At 42.2% G+C, this 19,235-nt stretch overlaps 1 protein-coding gene across 1 annotated transcript in view; it reads right to left on the bottom strand.

Moving 5' to 3' along the window:
• Window positions 1-19,235, bottom strand: part of ANKH (ANKH inorganic pyrophosphate transport regulator) — a 109,624-nt gene that overhangs the window by 23,166 nt on the left and 67,223 nt on the right. Inside the window, exons 5-8 of the mRNA XM_086740356.1 lie at window positions 16,163-16,333; window positions 15,420-15,554; window positions 13,466-13,558; window positions 9,623-9,718 (exon numbers count right to left, since the gene is read on the bottom strand). Coding sequence (XP_086596482.1) covers window positions 9,623-9,718; window positions 13,466-13,558; window positions 15,420-15,554; window positions 16,163-16,333 — 495 coding nt within the window. The remainder of the gene's footprint in view (window positions 1-9,622; window positions 9,719-13,465; window positions 13,559-15,419; window positions 15,555-16,162; window positions 16,334-19,235) is intronic.

Genomic DNA, 19,235 nt, shown 5'->3' with positions numbered 1-19,235 from the left:
TAATTATCCTCACAACCAGAAAATGAGATATTCAGGGAAAATCTATTGAGGAAAGCTGTAAACATGACCTTGAACAGGGGAGGATGAACTACATCTTCAATCCGGATGAATTGGACAATGTACTATAAAATACGATTGCTTTAAATTTGATGGAAGAGGAATGAGCATAGGCAGTATTAATCTATGATTCGATACTGTGACCCATTGAAAAATTTCAATTATTATTAAAACTCTGAAGTTCCATAGTCAGACTTAACTTCCTTAATAAAACAAACAAAAACCAATGCAAAAATCATATAACCTTGGTCAGGTTCAGAAAACAGCACTTTGCCCTAGTTAATGTAGTAACACAAGCCACTTTAAGAAAGTTGACTCTTAAGTAAGCTGCCATTAAAGCCATTAGAAATACAGCTTCTCCTTTTCAGACCCTGATGCTATTGCCTCGACTGTGAGCCAAATTCATGAAAATTCATGAAAAAAAAATGAAGCTTTGTTAACTTCAGTCCACTTGTAACCACTTATTCAGCTTCTGGGCTCTCCTGCACCATCACTGCACAAAGACTACACCTTGGCTCTCTCTTTAGCATGAAATACTTCCATATTTCCCCTCTGCCCACCAGTCCTGCTGCCTTTCCCAATTCCCAGCTTGGTCCTGGTGGGCCATCTTCTGAATGTCTGCTATCAGTCATCTCTGTGAGAGCTGAGAAGGGCAAGTGGGAAGATTTCAGCATTGCACGCAGGTTAGGCATAAAGCACAGAGAAGAAGGCCTGCATTAAGGACCTCAGAAATCACCACTTTGTTCTGAAAGTGCTTTCTTCAGCTTGTGAACTAAGAATCAGCATTAGCAGCCTGGAATGCATATAGCTATCAAAGCTGTAATAGTTGTAATAACCAGGTGATTTTCTCAGGTAGCAACCCTCTCTCAGTACACAGAAAACTGTGGCATCAGTCACATGGAAACAGGAACAGAATCCCTTGCTTTTTGTTGTTCCCCTTTCCAGCATCTGAATCACTTGAAACCATGGGGATGAGGCAGCAGATAGTTGGATGAAGGTCTTTTAAGTGAGAGTGAAGGAGGTGCATTGGTCAGAATTTGCAAGTCACTTTCCTCTACTCTAGGTTGACCTTTATCAAACTGATTTAGGTGTGTACATGGAAACCATCTCACTCTGTTTGCTAAAATGCATGAAGGTGAGGGCATAAATTCTAGTAGTCTCATTTTTTCTTGGTACCTGACAGTCCAATACTGATTTCACAGTCGTAGTGGTAACTGACCTTATTTTCTTTAGGAAAGGGAAAAAAAATAACTACATTTTAGTGAAAGTACATTCACATATACTGCTTGTGGCAAATTCTATTTTAAAATACTTTGTTACATACCTTCTGGCTACTATGAAGCTGCCTGAGGCATCTGAAAATTAAAGCTATTCTCCTGTCAGGTCTTGAATGCAATTTACTGTCTCTCAGCCTTGAAATAAGACCCTTCAGGTGTTTGATCTCCAAAGACGGAAACAAGGAAAAGCGCATGAGAGTTTTGTAGGTATCACAACTAAGTAAGAACATTCACAGTGGCTAAACGTCAGCCTGCATGGGACTCCAGAAACCACACAGCTGACACACAGCAAGAGATGCCTACTGCAGGGAACTGCTGTGCAGTTATATCATGCTATGGACACTCCTCTTCTGCCTTCAAAAGGTTTCATCCATGAAACAGGAACACGGTCTTTGGTGTTTCGCAATATGCAAGTCTAATTCATATCCTCCTGAATGCCAGCTAAGGATGCCTAGTAGGACAGCAGTCAGTTTTGCTGCAGAGATGCAAAGAATTCTTTAACTTCTATCCTTTACCAACAATTGCTGTATGTCTCATTGTTTAGCAGGACAGCGTAGCTGAAAACATCAAATATATCAGTGTCTTAGATGTGCAGGAGCTTTACTCTGTCAAGTATGATATATAAATGATACTTTGTTATTTGGAAAATGAACTTACGGGTAAATGTAGAAAGTGATATGAAATGGTGTATTTATTAAAATAGAGACTGAAAATTTGAGATAATAGAATCATAGAATCATAGAGATCAAGTAAGACTACTGAAAACTGGATAGTCTTTGGTGACCATCACAGGGAAAAATCAGCTGCAGGACTGATGGCTGGGAAATAACAAGATTTGCTGAGTTCAACCAGAAATTAAACAACTATTGAGTAAAAAATGTTTGGTAGATGCATAGCATCAGAGAGGGAATACGTCAACAAACAAATGCTAGTTCAATAGTATACTGAGTTGGTATGAATACTTTGTCTTCACTCGTGCGGGCTCCAATTTTATCTGCCAGCGCCTGCATTTCACTGGCTGGTGAAGCCTTGCCGATCAGCAGGGCACTGGACTCAGCAGATGGTATTCACTTGGCACTTGGCAGTTCCTAGTTTGGCATAACCAAACCCAAAGCAAAGTGCAAAAGCTTGGGCATCTGGAGTTGCCTTTTAAACAGACGAGGCTTCTCAGCCTGAATGAAACACAGCTGCTTCTGTTACACAGTGACCGGCTCTAGCTTTTACAGAATTAAGAAATAAGTAAAAAGCAGCAACTACTGAGTCTTGTATTCTTTACTTCAATTCTTTCACATAGGGAATTTTCCCTGCTACACTAGCTTCCGTGTGCTTGATTAGGGTTTTCTTCTTATCTCCTTGCTGCTTGATGATCGATTATAGATGATAATCAAGAAGATGATGACTGGAGACTAGGCAAATGATGGGATGGCTTGCAGTAAACTGTCATCAAATGGGACAGAGACTTTCCTCTTCCTCTCTTCAGGCTGAAACTGAATTATCCCATCACAGAGACCCAGCAAAAGAAACTCAGTGACTCTGGAGCCCTCTCTGCCGTTCTAAGACTGTGATAGGATCCCTCTATTGAATCTTGCAAGATCAGTTAAAGAGCCTAGGGTCCCCAGCAGCCTGTCCCATTTTTTTTACTCATGGTTGGGGAGAAACAGGAGATCAACAGGCGAACATGTTAAATGCTGCAGCTTAAAACTTCTGATAGTTTTAATATAATATAAAAGCTGTCACTTATAATCATATAGAACTACACTCTGCATATGTTTATATACTTATCAGACACATATTTATAATGACATACACTATATGTTAGTCTATAAGATGAAGATAACTTCCAGCTGATGGTGGCTTATGTTGCTGTGCTACAAGACGTAAGCTCTAGAGAGCTGACACAATGCCTCTGTGCTGCTCTTCCTAAGGGGCCAATAACTTCCAGCAAATGACAGAAACAGACAGTTGCCAAGAGTAACTCCTTAAACTACAGATGCTCATCAGCAGGAGCCCTCAGAAATAAATATGTGTTTTCTCCTCTGTCAAAAGCAGATACAACTCTAAACATTACATTCTATTATTTTTAAAAAGTAATGTTTTATTATAGAATATAAAATCACCTAATATATAATGTAGAAAGTAATATTGTAAGCATTAGAAACATTTTACAGCTATAATTAGAGTCCTCAATTATGGACAAACCTGACTGTAAAGCAGCTGACATTTTGACATTTATTGACACATACATATTCAGCTCTCAGGCTCATACACTTAAGCCAGTAAACTGACCAGCTGTTTCCTCCTAAGCACACTGAATTTAAACTTTCACTGAGATTTAAATCTAATAGAGGTTACCTGGCATTTGAATTTGGTTACCACAATACAACTGATGCATATCAATTTGTTTGGCTTAAGTGACTGAGCCTTCACTTTAGTTGAAACTTCTTTATTATTTTTTTTAAAGGGAATTAACAGTTTTTACTAGTTTGTCAGTGGTTTGCAACAAGTAAATCTGAAATTTCTAAGCCTTGCATAAGCCACACACACATATGAGTGTAAAGGTGAAAGCTTTCCCTCCACTCTCTCTTTCAGTCATCTTTTGGAATAGAAAGGAATGAAAAATCTTGGACAAACTGAACATCTGGATTTTGTTTCTTAAGCCATGTCTGCTAACTAATTATATGATAGCATTCTACACAATTAGCTTCTCCCCTTAATCACTGTATTTACTGATGAAAACTGCTACTTTCCCTGTTTGTCTGTAACTATGTGTCCATTAAAAAAAAAAAAAGCAAAGCAGAAATTCCTTTTATAATTGCACTGTTGCTATTATACTTCAAGCTAGAAAGAGCTTTGAGCTGTTTCTAATAGAACACATTAAAACTGCGGAGTACCGTGCAGCTCTCCTGCTGCACATTAAGTTGGTGACAGATGGATGAACGTGGCTTGGTGTGCACAGCATGTCACCCTTGGCACCTTGAGTCTGTCTTATTGGTAAGGGAAAACCTCTTGTAACACACAGAGCACTCAACAAAATGAAGATACAACTGGCCACGTGTCTTGCCGACACTTTAGTTAACAGGAACCATGTAGCTAACAGGAGGAGGTGCTTGGAAATGTATCCCTAAAGCACTGTGGTCTGTCCCAGCTGAGGCTGCTTGGAGAGGATGCTGAACTGAACAGCATAGTTGGGAAACTACTGCTGTTAAGAACCGATTGCTCCTTCCCTGGTATAAACAAACAAGTAAGTACAGACTGTCCTGGGTCATTTTTAGTGACAGTGAGCTAGGAAGCTTTCACAGTGGTCTCTGAGAAATCGCCTTCTTTGAGCAGCATCTTGTGTGCTCCTGAAGCAGTGATCTTGCTTCAGCCACACAGAGCCCGCCGTGTTTTTATGCCAATGGCAGTGACTTAAATGAGGGTGCTGGCAGCTCTCATTAAGTAAGACATCACTTGCCTTCCAAGCTGACTCCAAGACATGAACAGATGCCCCCACTCCCAGTCCTCTCAGAGTTAAATCTCCCACTTTCCCCAGTGCTGCTCGCACAACTGATGGCCTGCTTTCCACTCAGGGTGTGCAACTTCACCGACCTGTGCAGGGTTTGCACACAGACGTGTGGCGTGAGGGCACGGCTGCGACTGTCGCGTGGAGTGGGTGGCAGCAGGTGCAGCTCCCAAAGGAGCCCTCTGCTCATCACTGTCATATAGCAGGCACTAATGAATGGAAAATCAGTCCGGAAAGACTTGCAGCTCAGAGGCAGATGACCAAACGCTGATCACGTGGCTGCCAGCAGCTAACATCAGCCAGGGAAAAGGATCTTAACTGACTGCAACTTCTGTATCATCACAGAAGCCTTGAGGAAAATCTCAACTGGGAAATGTGGACAGAATAAAAATAAAAGAAAGAAAGAAAGAAAGAGAAAGGTAATTTGGTAGTAGCTGTGTCTTTCAGGCTACCTCGTAAAACCCCTGAATTGTGCACTGTGGTGTCTCAGCTCAAAGGTGTTGCTGCTATTCTGAGAAAAACCCTCGCTGAAGTGCAGCCTATTTGCTGCTACTCCTGCTCGGCAAGGCAGGGTTCCCTTGAGCAGCTCACTCCTTGCACAGCCTGCCCCTCTACACACAGCTCATGATTGAGGGCATGCTCTCCCCTGACAGAACAAACCTTTGCTGCAATGGAGAAATGCAGTGATTTAGCACCTGGAGAAATTGTTTTGGGATTTCTGCACTGTACTGAGGCTGACAGATCCCACAATGGAAGGAATGTGTGCTATAAATGCACCAGTTTTCTTGCTCAAGAGTCTGTGTCTTCACTTAGTTTACAACTGTGCAAAGATGGCAGGGTTGACCTGTAGGGTCATCTGAATAGCCCTAGCATTGAAACAAAATGTTCAGTTCTTCAACAGCCTTATCTGGCAATTGTAGCAAGACTGGTGTTTGGAGCAGTATCTCTACTTACATACAGAAAGAAGCATTTTTTCCCTAAGTGCCTAATGGCGATGAAGCCACATACTGGCAAGCAGCATTATGCACACTCTTTAAGCTAAGAGTAAATTACCAAGCATGCCTTATTTTCTGAAATTGGAACCAGTCCCTTAATTGTATGGGCAGAATTCTTCAGCCGAGTCCCTCCCCTCTGCTATACAAATTTCACATTCCGCTACACAGCCACAAAACAGGGCCGTTGTAAGGAGTCACTGTTTACTTACAACCAAAACCACATCAATATGATTAATCACATCAGCGGTCTTACATATTGGGAGTCTAAAGGCTTCTATTTACAGCCTTGCAGCTTGTCTACAATTTTTTCCCTAAGCAATACAACTAGTTCCCAGAAGAAGCAGCTTTAATACCAGCCTGACATTTCAAAGCCATGAGACAGTACTTACGATCACACTCAGCAGAACACATTTGCATGCTGCCCAGTCAGCCTGGGGAGGCTCAAGTGCAGACTTTCAGATGCCACGAAGATTTAAAAAAACAAAAGTTCTGTTTCCTAACAGAACTATGCCTTTTTTTTTCTACTCTGATCCAATACTGCCACTATCAAGAGGGGTGAAAAAATGCTTCTGCTGTAGCAGTAGGTTTACAATACTTCTCATGCAGGCATGATTGGTCTGTGGAAGGAGGTAGGACATTTGTCTTCCAACTCTATGAAATAAGATGTCTTCAATGATTGGCAGGTTTCCCAGGGTTTTACACTGGGAGGGTACTTTCCAGGATGGTTGCTACTCATACCAAAAGCTTCACTGGTATTTTTTCCAGTTGTTAATGGACTGCCTTTATCTTTCCATCTTCTGGAATCCTTCTATAGATCATCTACTGAAGAATGGATTCATATGACATGTCTAAGCATTTGACTTGTGTTGACCTCTTAGTCAGCCTGGGAGCCTGTTCCCTCTGATCCCAAAGAACAAGATGTAACCAACAGTGATGCCACTAGTCTGACTTCCATTCATTGTAGCAGAGCCTCTCCAGAAGAACACAGCAATCACCGATGGCCATGGGAACTCTGCTACAGTGGCCATCAGACCTGGATGCAACACAGGCAAATTTGAAGTCCAGCTCCTTAGAACCTCTGCAACATGATATCTTGAGTCACACAGACGTCTACTGAGCTTGCGTGCTGAAGCATTGATAGGGTCAGGCCCTCGAACCAAACTGAATCTTCAGAGCTCATGTGTCTATTTTTCCGCTCTGTCTGTTGACAAGCAATCCTAAGAATCTGTCACTAGCAGGCAAAAATAGAAACAGGATAAGAAAAGCTGTGGACCTCAAAAGTGCTTCTGGAATTTCAGTGCAGACAAATCTCTCATGACGAACTTTTGAAAGAACTCCTCTTGAAAGTACTATGGGGAACTTTTGGAAAAAAATACTGTAGAGTTGCAAAACAGAAGCCTATTGCAGTAATTAAAAATTACTCTGCAGGGGATGATGATGGTAATGTGAGAAGCTCATCATCTATCAGAACTTGAGTAAGCTGAAAAATGCCCAGAAGTGTTAAGAAAACAGTCAGTTCAGAGAAAGCTTTGGGATTTAAATAGTACCTCAGAACAATTTACAAAGAGGAAAGCTTTCCCCTTCATGGATCTCTAACACTGACAGACTTTAAGGCAGGCTCCAGCTGTAAAGAACATGACCTTGGCCTGGCACAGCACACTAGAGAAAATCTCAAGGTGTGTGATGGTAGATAACATGAGAACCCTGGAAAGTCTCCAGACAGTGGCCAGTTCAGTGGAGGCGTATGTCTGTCTCTGTTACATGCTGTAGGAAACACAAGTTAGAGCCAGAGCTGTTGGTCCTTAAGCCACACAAAAAGAGTCAAGTTTAAGTCTAGGAAATTAATGGACAGAAGAGATGCCACACTGGCTCATGCAATTCTCTCTTTGATCGTGGCCAGTTGTAGCTGTTTAGGGAAAAAGTACAGGAAATAAAGAACAGAAGAAATCTCCTAATTCAGCTATGGATGGATGGAGTTGTTTCATTTTCAACTGTGAAATAAGACAGAGAGTACTGTATCCCACTTTCCCAGGTTGTTACAAGGGGGTGGGATGGTTACAAATACTTCAGGCTTGTGTACTGGAAGGTTTCCTTTGATGTAAATTAGTTTCCCTTCATGCACAGGCCATGTGCAACTTGGGCAAAAAGGCTCCTCACTAAAATGAATGGGAGAGAGAAATTATGTCAGCCTTCCATTACTCAACAGTAAAGTTGTGAATGTGGGGAGAAGAGAGTTACAAAGCAGCCAGCTACCCCATGCAATCTATGCAACACTAGAGATAAAGAAAAAACCTGCCTGGGGTATGAACAAATTCAATTTTAGGACCCTCAGCATCGTATCCTAAAACAATTGCAGCATTTCTGACTTACTTTTATAGTACGAGGAGAATTTTATCTGAGAAACTTATCTTCTAGGTTCTCCTTGCCTTTTTTTCCTGCTAGTGCTGGTACTAAGGAGAGGAGCTGTCATGGCCCTGAGGGCACCACCAGCCCTGACCATCCCTGCGCAGCACCCTGGGGCTCCCCCCACTTGCCCATGGCCCAGGACCCCATGTCAGCCCCCCGGGGCTGTCAAGCCCTGCCCCAGTGATGCCACAGCAGGGCTCCTCATAGCCCTGCGCTGCCATGGGCCCTGCCAAGTCGGGCCCACCCACAGGCCCATGTCCTGGCCTGATCTTGCCCAGCCCCAGGGAGGTGCCCAATGCCTGGGACTGGGGCTGCCCTGGTGTCCCCCAGCTGCCCTGCTCCTGGCTGGGGCTGCCAGGCCCTGCCACGACTGACCCTGGTGGTCCTGGTGCCTGGCAGTGCCCTGACAGGAGCCAGCCCAGGACTTCTTAAGACGTTGTGCATGGATCATAAATCTGCCACCGTCTGTCACGGACAGAGGTAAGGCTGCTACTCCAAGTTCACCCCAAGTAGGAAGAGGGTGGCTTGATCAGCTCCAAGCACTACTGTAAATCCACTCTATGTAGAAACAGAAGTTGCATTTATCCCGGTCATCTGCTCCATTATTTGCTATGATCCCCACCACTTGCATGGGTTTTCTTCCACAACTTAATGTTTGTTGCTAAAAAGACTTACGCAGAAACAGTTTTCTTGGGGAAGATGCACTGTACATGTGTGTGTGTGCAAACTGGTCATTTTGCAGGCTCACCAAAATTTCTCCCTGAATGTCAGCCCTTCACAACGCTTCCCAGCACACAGAAGGCTTTAGATCCTTTTGTCAGTGTCAGCACCATCTCTGAGACTGCCCTTTTTAGTTCATTTTGAGAGTAAACAAAACCAACATGCATGAAAGCACCCCCAGCATGGAAGACCAGTGCCATGAGAGGCAGCTACCACAGTTTTGACACGTGCTGCCTTTCCCACTGTCCACAGCAGATGAAGGATGCCCAGGGACAGGCTGTCATCCCACCACACATGAGACAAATCTGGTCTCTCATTTTCTTGACATGCTGGTTACCAGAAGTTTTGTTCATTTTAAAAAAAGAGAAAAAAAGAAAAGCAGATCTCTGATACCTCCCTGCATGTGGAGGCTAACTTGAAATGAAAAGTAGTGAGAATTAAAGAAAATAACTCTGGCCCTTAAGACATCTAGCCTGAGTTAATGATAGCTGATTTTCTTAGTACTTCAGTACTATGATCTCACTCCCTCTTCCAGATAAAAGCAACAGAGCTTCATAAGAAAAGACAACTCACCTTTCTTGAACTGCTAGTGCTCTTAGCATTAGGCAGAAGAGATAATTTTCTGATATAGAAGAAAGCCAGAAAGTTGAACAAAGGTTTCTTACCGTTAAGGACAATGCCATGCAAACAAAAGTGAACTTCTTGATATGTGTCGCTGTGACGGTGCTGTTGGTGTTCACCAATTTATTGCTGGGGTTATTCTGGGGTGAGAGAAAGAGATAACGAGCATTAGCTTGGCTCCAGACTACTGGGAAGCTGATGGCATCGAGGTCATGTGTTGAACCCAACTGTCTATGTCTACGCACGCCTGCCTTTGCTTGTTTGCTTTTTAACCTAGGCTTTCTGAGTACTTTGTACCACCAAAGAATATTTTGTGCTTCAGCTGACAACTGCTCCTATGGTCACTGAGGGCTGAGTAATCTCCCTGCTTTTCTAAGGAATAAGTTCTATTTAACAAACTCAGCTTTGAAAAAGGGTGGTAGCTCTTTTTAAGGGAACTCCACGTGATCTTTTTAACCTTAGTTTAAAGTCTGTAGCATGTTTTCACAGGAAAAATAGGATTGCATTCCTTTTTAACACAGAGTGGTACTGAATCCACACACCAATGCAAACACCCTTACTGATCCAATTAGACCAGTAGGGAATATAAACAAAGCTCCTGGAACAGCTGGCTCTGTTAATGCAGTTTAATGAACAGAACATCATTAGGACTATTAGATGTTCCACCTTGAACATGGGCTCTGTATTCACATGGGAGTGAAGTTTTATTTAAAATGACAACAAAAGCCCTCTTCCAAATGTCCAATATAGCAAACGAAGCTGAAGATTCAAAATTGCCCTTAGGGAACATATACAAACAAACTAAATGGTCTCTGAAAGGAGAGGATGGGATATTAAAAGCAGGATACCTTTAGGTGCCCTGTAGCAACAGGCTGTTGGGTCATCATTGCACGGACCCTGGGGCTATTTGAGATACACAAGTATGTGTCCACGCTGTTAAACACTGTACTATGAGATGTAGTACAGCATTTATTCATCCCTGATGTAACTCAGGTAGAACAGTAGTATCTGCCACACAGTTTACTGAAATCACTCATAAAAGAAGGAGGAACTTATTGCAAACACATCTTGGGAGAGAGGACAAACCAAATGTGAGCTCTGTGGAGGGTATACTATTTTACACACATTCGAGTAGTTGATGGAATTTTGCAATTTAAAGCTTTTGTGGTGATCAGTCCAGAAACGGCACTTGGACAGCCCCATGCTCCTGCCTAAATATCTGCTTGGAAGTGTGCGTGCATAAAGACACATGCAGGCAAGACAGAGACTAAAGCAGGAAGCTACTCCCACACCTGCCCTTTTTGGGAACAGGTTAGGAAGACGCTCTGTAAATATTTTTTCATGCATGTATTCTTATTTCTTGTGTTTCTGAAGAAATATTTTGTTACTGTTAGTTTTTACATATGCGAGGATAGGCTTTGCTTACATCGCTCACCAGTATTTAAACAAGCTCTGCTGTATGGCTCAACTTTCTAACAAGGCTAAAATAACAGAGAGGAAGGAAAGTACACCCAAATCCAGCCATCCAAAAGGGGTGTGAAGAAAAAGGGCTCTCATTCGAGCCCCTCTCGTTCCTACCTCGCTGCAGCTAATTCTGCCCTTGTTCTACTTCGCCCTTTGCTTTAAGTCTTGATGATGTACTCTTTACTCTTATCTCCTGCACGCGGTTTAGTTCTTAGATCAAAACACTATGCAGATTATGGAGCAAAACCAGTATCCATTCCCATTTATTAAGCAGACACATAGCATTCACAAGTACTCTCGCAGCTGGCGTTGTTGCTTGGATATGCCTGTTTCCTTTCAGCAAATCAGCAGTAACTCCTAACCTGAGTGTAACTGCTTGGCCATGAGGTTGTTCTGGACAGAGTCGTGTAAAAGACTGAAGCAGGACCCACAAACAAACGTGAACACAGGTAACAATTTCCTTGTGAAGTCAAGAATCTGACTTCTTCAGTAGAGCCACTGAAGACTGGCATACTATCAGGACCCAAAATCCCATCAGTCAGTTAAGGCAATGCAATGTGCTTCTCATGGCCATTGGCATCACCTGCTTTCTGAGTAACTGACAAAAGAAAATGGGAATTTGCATGCATGCAGACTGTTTCAGCATATGAAAATCACAATAGAGACTTTACAGAGTCTGGAAATAAAAAGTGCTTCTACCTGGGCTCTTCTGAGAAAGTGTTAGCTTAAAGAAACAAAGGTTTTGAAAGGCATGGTGACATGTGAATGACGTGTGACCGAGGGCAAGGCAATCACCACAGCGATCCCAAAAAACCCACTGTGGGTTTCTGGTTTGGTATTTATTGTCTGAAAGGTCCAGTGGAGGCATCTGCACACATAGCTGCCAGGATGAGATACCCTTTATACTGCTGCTACCTCACTTAGCACATTTTATACCAAATTGCTCTTATAACATGCAACCAAAATCCCTATTATATACTTTTCCAGCAATTAGATAAACTATACCTATCAGTACCTTACCCTAGCTTTTTCTTCCTCACATTTGTTCCACAAAAGCTCTATGAGAAGCCTTTTAACTGAAATAAACAAACAGACAAATCATGGTCTAAACCACTAAAGTTGTCAGCACATCTTCCACCAGCTAAGTAAGACATGAATTTAGGAGTCTTAATCGCTGTTAATTTTGCTTGGCAACAGTGCATTTGATTGTGGCTTGTATGAGGTTAGCAGTCCCTGTGTTTCCTGTCCAAACCATTTTAATCTTGAAGTTTATTGTTTTTGCATCTGCAGCTCCTTTTCAGTAGCATGACCTCTGAGAAAGCCTGCATGTTGTATTTTATCTGACAGGTCAATTTAGCTGTAGACAGGCATGTTAGGAAGTCATGACTGATTTGACTTTTCTCTGTTTTGTTTTTAAATTCTCCTTGGAAATACGGTGGATCATATCAAACAGGGCTTGCTTCAGTTAAGTACATCCCAGAGCAAACAAACATTTTTCTCATCAGTATTTGGAGCCAGAAAGTTCAGTTACTAATTGGTAAATAAAGGGAAGGAGAGGATCTGGCATTTAAATTAGAGTGTTACAGGACACGACTGCTCTTTGCACAACATATAGGCTAGTGAGCACCACTTCTAAAACAGCAAAAAAAGAGTCTAAGCAAAAATAATTTTAGTTTTATATTTACTCTTTTCTCAGTTCCAGGAACAGTCCTCGCATTCTTACACAGCTACATGATTTGCCAACAAAAAACTTCATAGTATTGGTCAGCTAAGTCAGCAGTATTAAAATAATGTATGTTATCTGTGTTACTGTCAGTCTACGAAACAACCTTTGCTGAATATTAACATAAGCAAATGAAACCAAACCCACCTGAGAGATACTGCAGGATCTGGAGTAGAGATATGAGCTTGCTCACTCACTGATGGACACGTTATGAGAAATCACTTCATTAGTTAAGTAGCTACATCATAGTGAGTAAGTGAGTGAGGACTTTTTTTAATCCTTAAAAATACAGCACCTATCTGTTTAAAAGGTATCTTAATACCTTGTAACACAGAGCTAAGGTTAAAATCATAAATCAGACAACAGCTTGAAGCCACCAAAACAACTCATTGTAACTAGGATTTTAAGAAAACCTTATCAGTGGGACAAGGCATCAAAAGCAAATGCAAAAGTAAAGAGAAGTAAAACAATAGATGGCTACTAATACAGCCCTGTTTAATCTTTGGTTGGTTTATTTTTTAAAGAATCTGTTAACACTTGATTATGGAGCCATGAACTAACTTTCTTCATATTTGTCTGTCAGAAATTCCTCTGGCATCACTGAAGCCACCCCTAAATTAAGATATAGGAGAGAAAGAGGAGGACCGTGGATGTGAAACCATACGAAAGGTATTTATTACACCCCTAACAAGGCACTCACCTTGTCAAAAGCCGGGTATACTGCTCTGATCTCTGTCAGCCAGCCATACGGCATGTGTCCCACAGGATATGTAGCTGTCAGAATTGCCACTGCCTATGAAAAGAGACAGGGAAACATGAACTTCAAATCTTCGAACAGGACAGTTAAACTAACATAGGGTGACATTTCCCACCAATATCACCACATTGACCTTGACGCAGTAAGAAACCAGGCAGGTAACTGGAACTTCTTTGTTTCAGGAAGACTATCAGAGTGGCCATTATTTGGCCTGGCATTTTAAGCTTAGGAAATCTTGTGTGCCATGAAGCTATGTTACTCAGCTTTGTTTCACCATCACTCTAATACTTTGGGCTAACTTGAGCTGGTGTGTGCCCTCAGCCAGCTGAATACCTCCCTCCCACATTGCTCCTGAGTTATTTTACCCACAGATACCTAAGTAGCAAAATGCCTTACACCTAACTCTACCTTTAGTCATATTTCATAATTTTCATTTATATACATTTTACTTGGTTATGTGTAAGTAAAACAGTTTTAAATAAGACAGATAGACCACAAAACAATAGGCTTCAGTAACTGACTGACTTTGCACATCAAACTGACTGCTCTGGGGCAGGAGGCACTTACAAGACAAAAAAAGCCCTCAACTCTCCCCACTTTGATGATCATCAATAAAAACTAGGCAAAAATAATTCAAGATAATCATTTTTATAACGAGAAACAACTCACTGCCTGCAACTGAAAACTAGGCCCTTTTGCACTTTCACAGGTACAATCCAAGAGGTACATCAAAGACATAAAACCCCTCTACATATTAATGTACAAAAGATTTTGCTGATGTTTCTGATTTCTGAAGAAAAAGTCCAAATACATACACTTCATGTCTTTCGCGTAAGAAGGGTGTTTAGGGAGCTCTTCCTGCGGCTGCCTGGAAATCTACTGTCACCTCAACTTTTCTAGCGCTCAGAGCCAACGTGCGCATCTGTACTGAGAACCGCCTGCCTCTCTTCATTCCAGAAATCAAAGTGTTTCACTGCCCTTTGTCTGCATGTTCAGATCTGTTACAATCTGCCTAATTTCAGATTCCTTTTATGAATGACAGTGTTATGAAAGACTTTTTTTAACAACTTCTGTCTCTGACTGCTAAACTTCCGATGTACACTTTCTTGCATATCTGAGCTCATTTTTCCATTATAAATGTAACTGCTGTCCTTGCTTGGTTAAAAGATCTATACAAACACAGGACCATGTAGCAAGCTAATTTGTTCCCTGTGAAAAAAACACGAGAGAAAAAACATGAGAGATTTGCTACTGACTATGTGGGTCTAGACTTCCTCCCATCAAAAGTGGCAGCAAAGGTCCCTCATACTTCTTTAGAGAACAGGACAGCTCATGGTGAGCATTGGTGAAGGCTCTGCATTACAATCAGAAGCCCAGCTTCCTTCAGCTGTAAGAGACTATCAGAGTAATCTGAAATTCCGCAAGAGAAACAGGTTGCATTTCATATCCCAGCCAGGAGACAGATTTTTTTAATGTATTTTCTTATGTCTCTACCCTATACTGTGTGATGCACTGACTGCTAACATTAGGATTGTTTCACATCAGTTTGCCTACCCACAAATATACATGACAGGAAGCAGTGGAACATAGGACAACTGACGACTGCCCTAAAATCTCTGGGATCTGAATGCTCCAGAGCACAGGTACCTATATGTAGAGCGTGAAAACCTGGGATGCAGGAACTGTTCAGTGAAAAAATTCTACTGGTCTTGTTGAGGGTGAGGTCCCACTAGGCCTGGCAGAAACATTCATGGTAGTTCAAGCAGTCTTCTTTACAAGGATAAAGAGAGCACTAACCAAAAACGTACTTAGGACAATTTTTTCTTGCCAGCATGGCTAAGAGAAACACAGAGGCGACTCCGTGTAAATGTTATTTGCACAAATGGGGATTTCTTACCTCTGTGGCTGCAGAACTGCCACCTAGGTCCCGGGAGACAAAAAGGTTGACAATGGGCCTACTTATTCGCTGAGTTGCCAAAATTAATGCCAAAGGCCACCAGAAACTCAGCATCTTCCTTATTGTAGCCTCTCCCTGCAACACATAGGAAAAAATATAATAAAAGAAGTGGGTTTGGAAAGAAACATGCAGAACTGAACCAAAAGCACAGATAAAAGATTTTTGCCTTTCCCACCTAATGTCAGTTTGGTACTTTCATTTCAACAGTTTTCAATAGCAGCAGCCTAAAATATTTTCACTGATGTTAGTAATACTCATTCAAAAAAAGCTGTGTCATGGATCTGAATAAATAATGCATAAAGCATCTGCATAATTTGTTCTGGCTACCAAACAGGGACATGTGAATTCCAATATGACATTTGAGGAAAAAGAGGAATTTTGAGACCTCTTTCCCTGCGAAATAAGGTGTCCACTTAGTTCGTTCTGTGCTTTCTTGCAGCACGAGAAGGACAGAGCTCAGTACAGAGGTGCTCAGCAGACAGTACATCAATACCATGTGAAGCACTGTCTCGTGCACTGTTGCTGGAATAGTTCCCACCATGCCCCTCTTAAGTGATTTTTTTGTTTTCCTGCAGCATGGAGAGAGGAGGCCCTTCATACACAGTGGTTTAATACAGTATCGTAACACAAAAAGGAAGTTTAAAATTATTGAATTCAAAAAAGTGCAAAGTATTAAGACGTACCCCCATTTCCGGCCCACTTCTGTCAGGAATGACATCATGTATGTTCCTGTAATACCCGAGGCATAATGTGGTACATCGGACAAGTGCTCCCATATACAAGGACAAGATTGGGATCAGGAGAGGCTCCCTGCACTCCAAGTGACTGTGAAGCAAAATGGCTACAAAAACAACCTGCAGGACAAACAAATCAATGATTAGTAATTTGTCTGTCTAACTCTTCAGGGCCAACACGTCTCCCGTCTGGCTCCAAGCTAGTCCCTCTGTACCAGTAACTATGCATGACTACAGTATCTGATTTCAAGCTTGTGATGTTTAGAAACTTTAGTCAGGACCCCTCCTGCATTCGGTAATACAAATGAGAAGATCATATCCAGAAGCTCTCTGAAACAGTACTTGAAGGTATGGGCAGGTGTCAGACTAGGAGCCATAAATAGGAGAAGGTTAGCATGAAAGTTTGGCAAGGTCTGGCAGCAAGCATGCGGCTGAGTGCCACCCTTCCCAGGAGAATGTGCTATTCTGACACACACTGAGGCTGGACACATGCTTCTCGGGTCAGCTTCTAAGCTCTACTTTTTTTTTTTTCTTTTGCAAGGGTCCAGTGGGCAGTGGCAATTAAAAAGCCAGATGTTTTAGAGTCTTCACTTCAGCATTTAGAAGCAGGAAGTCATTTATGTAATCCTAATTTTCTACTTTTTTGAATGAAATTTCAGTATTTCATCATCCTCTCTTCAGCTGAGTGCCACTTTGATGTAAATGAAATGGAAACTTTGGTCTAATGAACAGCTCATAATTCAGTCTTGTAAGATTAAATGCTTAATGCAGAAAATGCAAAGGAATCATATGAGGTTACACTGGGTCTTGCACTGGGGTCACAACAACCCCATGCAACGCTACAGGCTTCAGGAAGAGGGGCTGGAAAGCTGCCTGATGGAAAGGGACTTGGGCATATTAGTCGACAGCCAGCTGAATGTGAGCCAGCAGTGTGCCCAGGTGGCCAAGAAGGCCAACAGCATCCTGGCTTCTATCAGAAACAGTGCAGCAGGAGTAGGGAAGTGATTGTGCCCCTGTACTCGGCACTGGTGAGGCTGCAACTTGAATACTGTGTGCAGTTTTGGGCCCCTCACTACAAGGAGGACGCTGAATTACTGGAATGCATCCAGAGAAGGGCAGCAAAGCTGGTGAGGGGTCTGGAGCACAAGTCTTAGGAGGAGCGGCTGAGGGAACTGGGGTTGTTTAGTCTGGAGATGAGGAGGCTGAGGGGAGACCTCATTGTTTTCTACAACTACCAGAAAGGAGGTTGTAGAAAGGCAGGTGTTTTGGTCTCTTCTTCCAAGTATCTAGTGATAGGACAAGAGGAAAAGGCCTCAAATTGTGTCACGGGAGGTTTAGGTTGGATATTAGGAAAAATTTCTTCATTGAAAGGATTGTCAAGCACTGGAACACGCTGCCCAGGGAAGTGGTTGAGTCACCATCCCTGGAGGTATTTAAAAGATGTGCAGATGTGGCACATAGGGACATGGTTTAGGGATGGACTTGGCAGTGTTAGGTTAATGGTTGGACTTGATTATCTTAAAGGCCTTTTCCAACCTAAATGATTCTATGATTAATACGTTGTTATCTTCCGTTAAGTACAGAGCTGATGGCATGCCTGTTCAATTAGAAATGTCTCTGGATGGGGGGCACAACTGAAAAGCCAATTGTGTTTAGTGCTGTGAACAGCAGAATCAAGGACAACCCTGATGGAACATGCTGGCATTCATGTAAGTTACAAGAAATACAAGTTCAGGGGCAGATTCTCTCCTTCATTGCAGGAGCTCAAGAAACTCTTAAGAAAAATCAGACTTTGCAAACGTTTATTAGGCAGGCCATGCTGTTTATTAGGGTTTGCAAAACTGCTCTTTGGAACTCTACAAAATAATTGTTTTTCAGTAAACAGAAGCAAAGTCAGTCACAAAAAGTGTGTATATGAAGTCACCCAAGGAGACTTACTACTGCCTGCGCACCTATTGCTTGTGTAGGGAGCAGATGTAGGTGTAGAGAGTTCTGGGAGATGGAGAGTCACAACTTTTTGTCTTCCGGATTTGCTCTTGCTCTGTGCAGTGTTTTGTTGAGAGAAGATGACAGGTGTCTTATCTTTCACAGCCTTGGCACCGCACTCACCAGCCATTGTGGGAAGGGCATGTGTACCACGGCCAAATAAAAATCTGTTTCTATATTTAGCTGTATGTGACCCGACACGCATCTAAGGTCAGCAAACTTTGTAGGTCACATCAGAACAAGAGCTGATCCTGAGGGTTAAGGTAATTTACAGTAATTGGTATTATCTTCAGGGATTTAGTGCAGTACTGTAGAGGGGCAGACCTGCCAAACATCAAATAGCAGCTGACTGAATGGTTCAACCTGGTTTATATGAGTTTGCTCATATTCGGTGGGAGGAAAATGCTATGGAAAATCAAACTAAGTGCTGTTGACTTTGTGTTTCCTTTGATGTTGTACTCTTATTATCCTCCTTCTTACCCAGTCGTTACACCATTCAGCTGGTAATGGGGAAGTAGAGCAACTGTTTTACAGGTGCTAGGACTCTTTCATTTTATTGTATTTTAACATATGCTTTAAAAAGAGGGCTCTATGTTAGTTCTCAAACGCCACAACACTGGCCATCAGCAACTTGTATGAATGTTGTTTTTAAAGTGTGTCTAGTACAAAGCAACAGGATAGTTAACACCTCCCTCACAAATGAAAGTTCAAACAACATTTGGTCTTCTCTGCATCACTGAGGGGCTATAACAGATTCATCCTGCTGTGGTTCTGAGCCTTCATTTTTTGGATTAGTAACAATAACAGTGCCACACTGGCACTCAGAAAATGGCTTACACTACTGCATTTCACTGGATTAGACAGCATGTGCAAAACTGACAAGTGAACTGGAGAATCAAGTCTTCACTTCCCCACCTACAATCCCAACTCAGGATTTCAGTGCAACTGTGCAAAGCGTGGGGGAGAACGCAGAGTGGGGAGAAAGGTGCCTCTGAAAGCATTCCATCAGCCTTAGAACTGGCAGCAGGCATCGGTC

Source organism: Chlamydotis macqueenii, chromosome 2, assembly GCF_036417535.1.
Source record: "Chlamydotis macqueenii isolate bChlMac1 chromosome 2, bChlMac1.mat, whole genome shotgun sequence".
In the NCBI taxonomy this organism is placed as follows: domain Eukaryota; kingdom Metazoa; phylum Chordata; class Aves; order Otidiformes; family Otididae; genus Chlamydotis; species Chlamydotis macqueenii.
The sequence above is the reverse complement of the archived record's forward strand: the minus strand, read 5'-3'. Positions and strand labels throughout refer to the sequence as shown.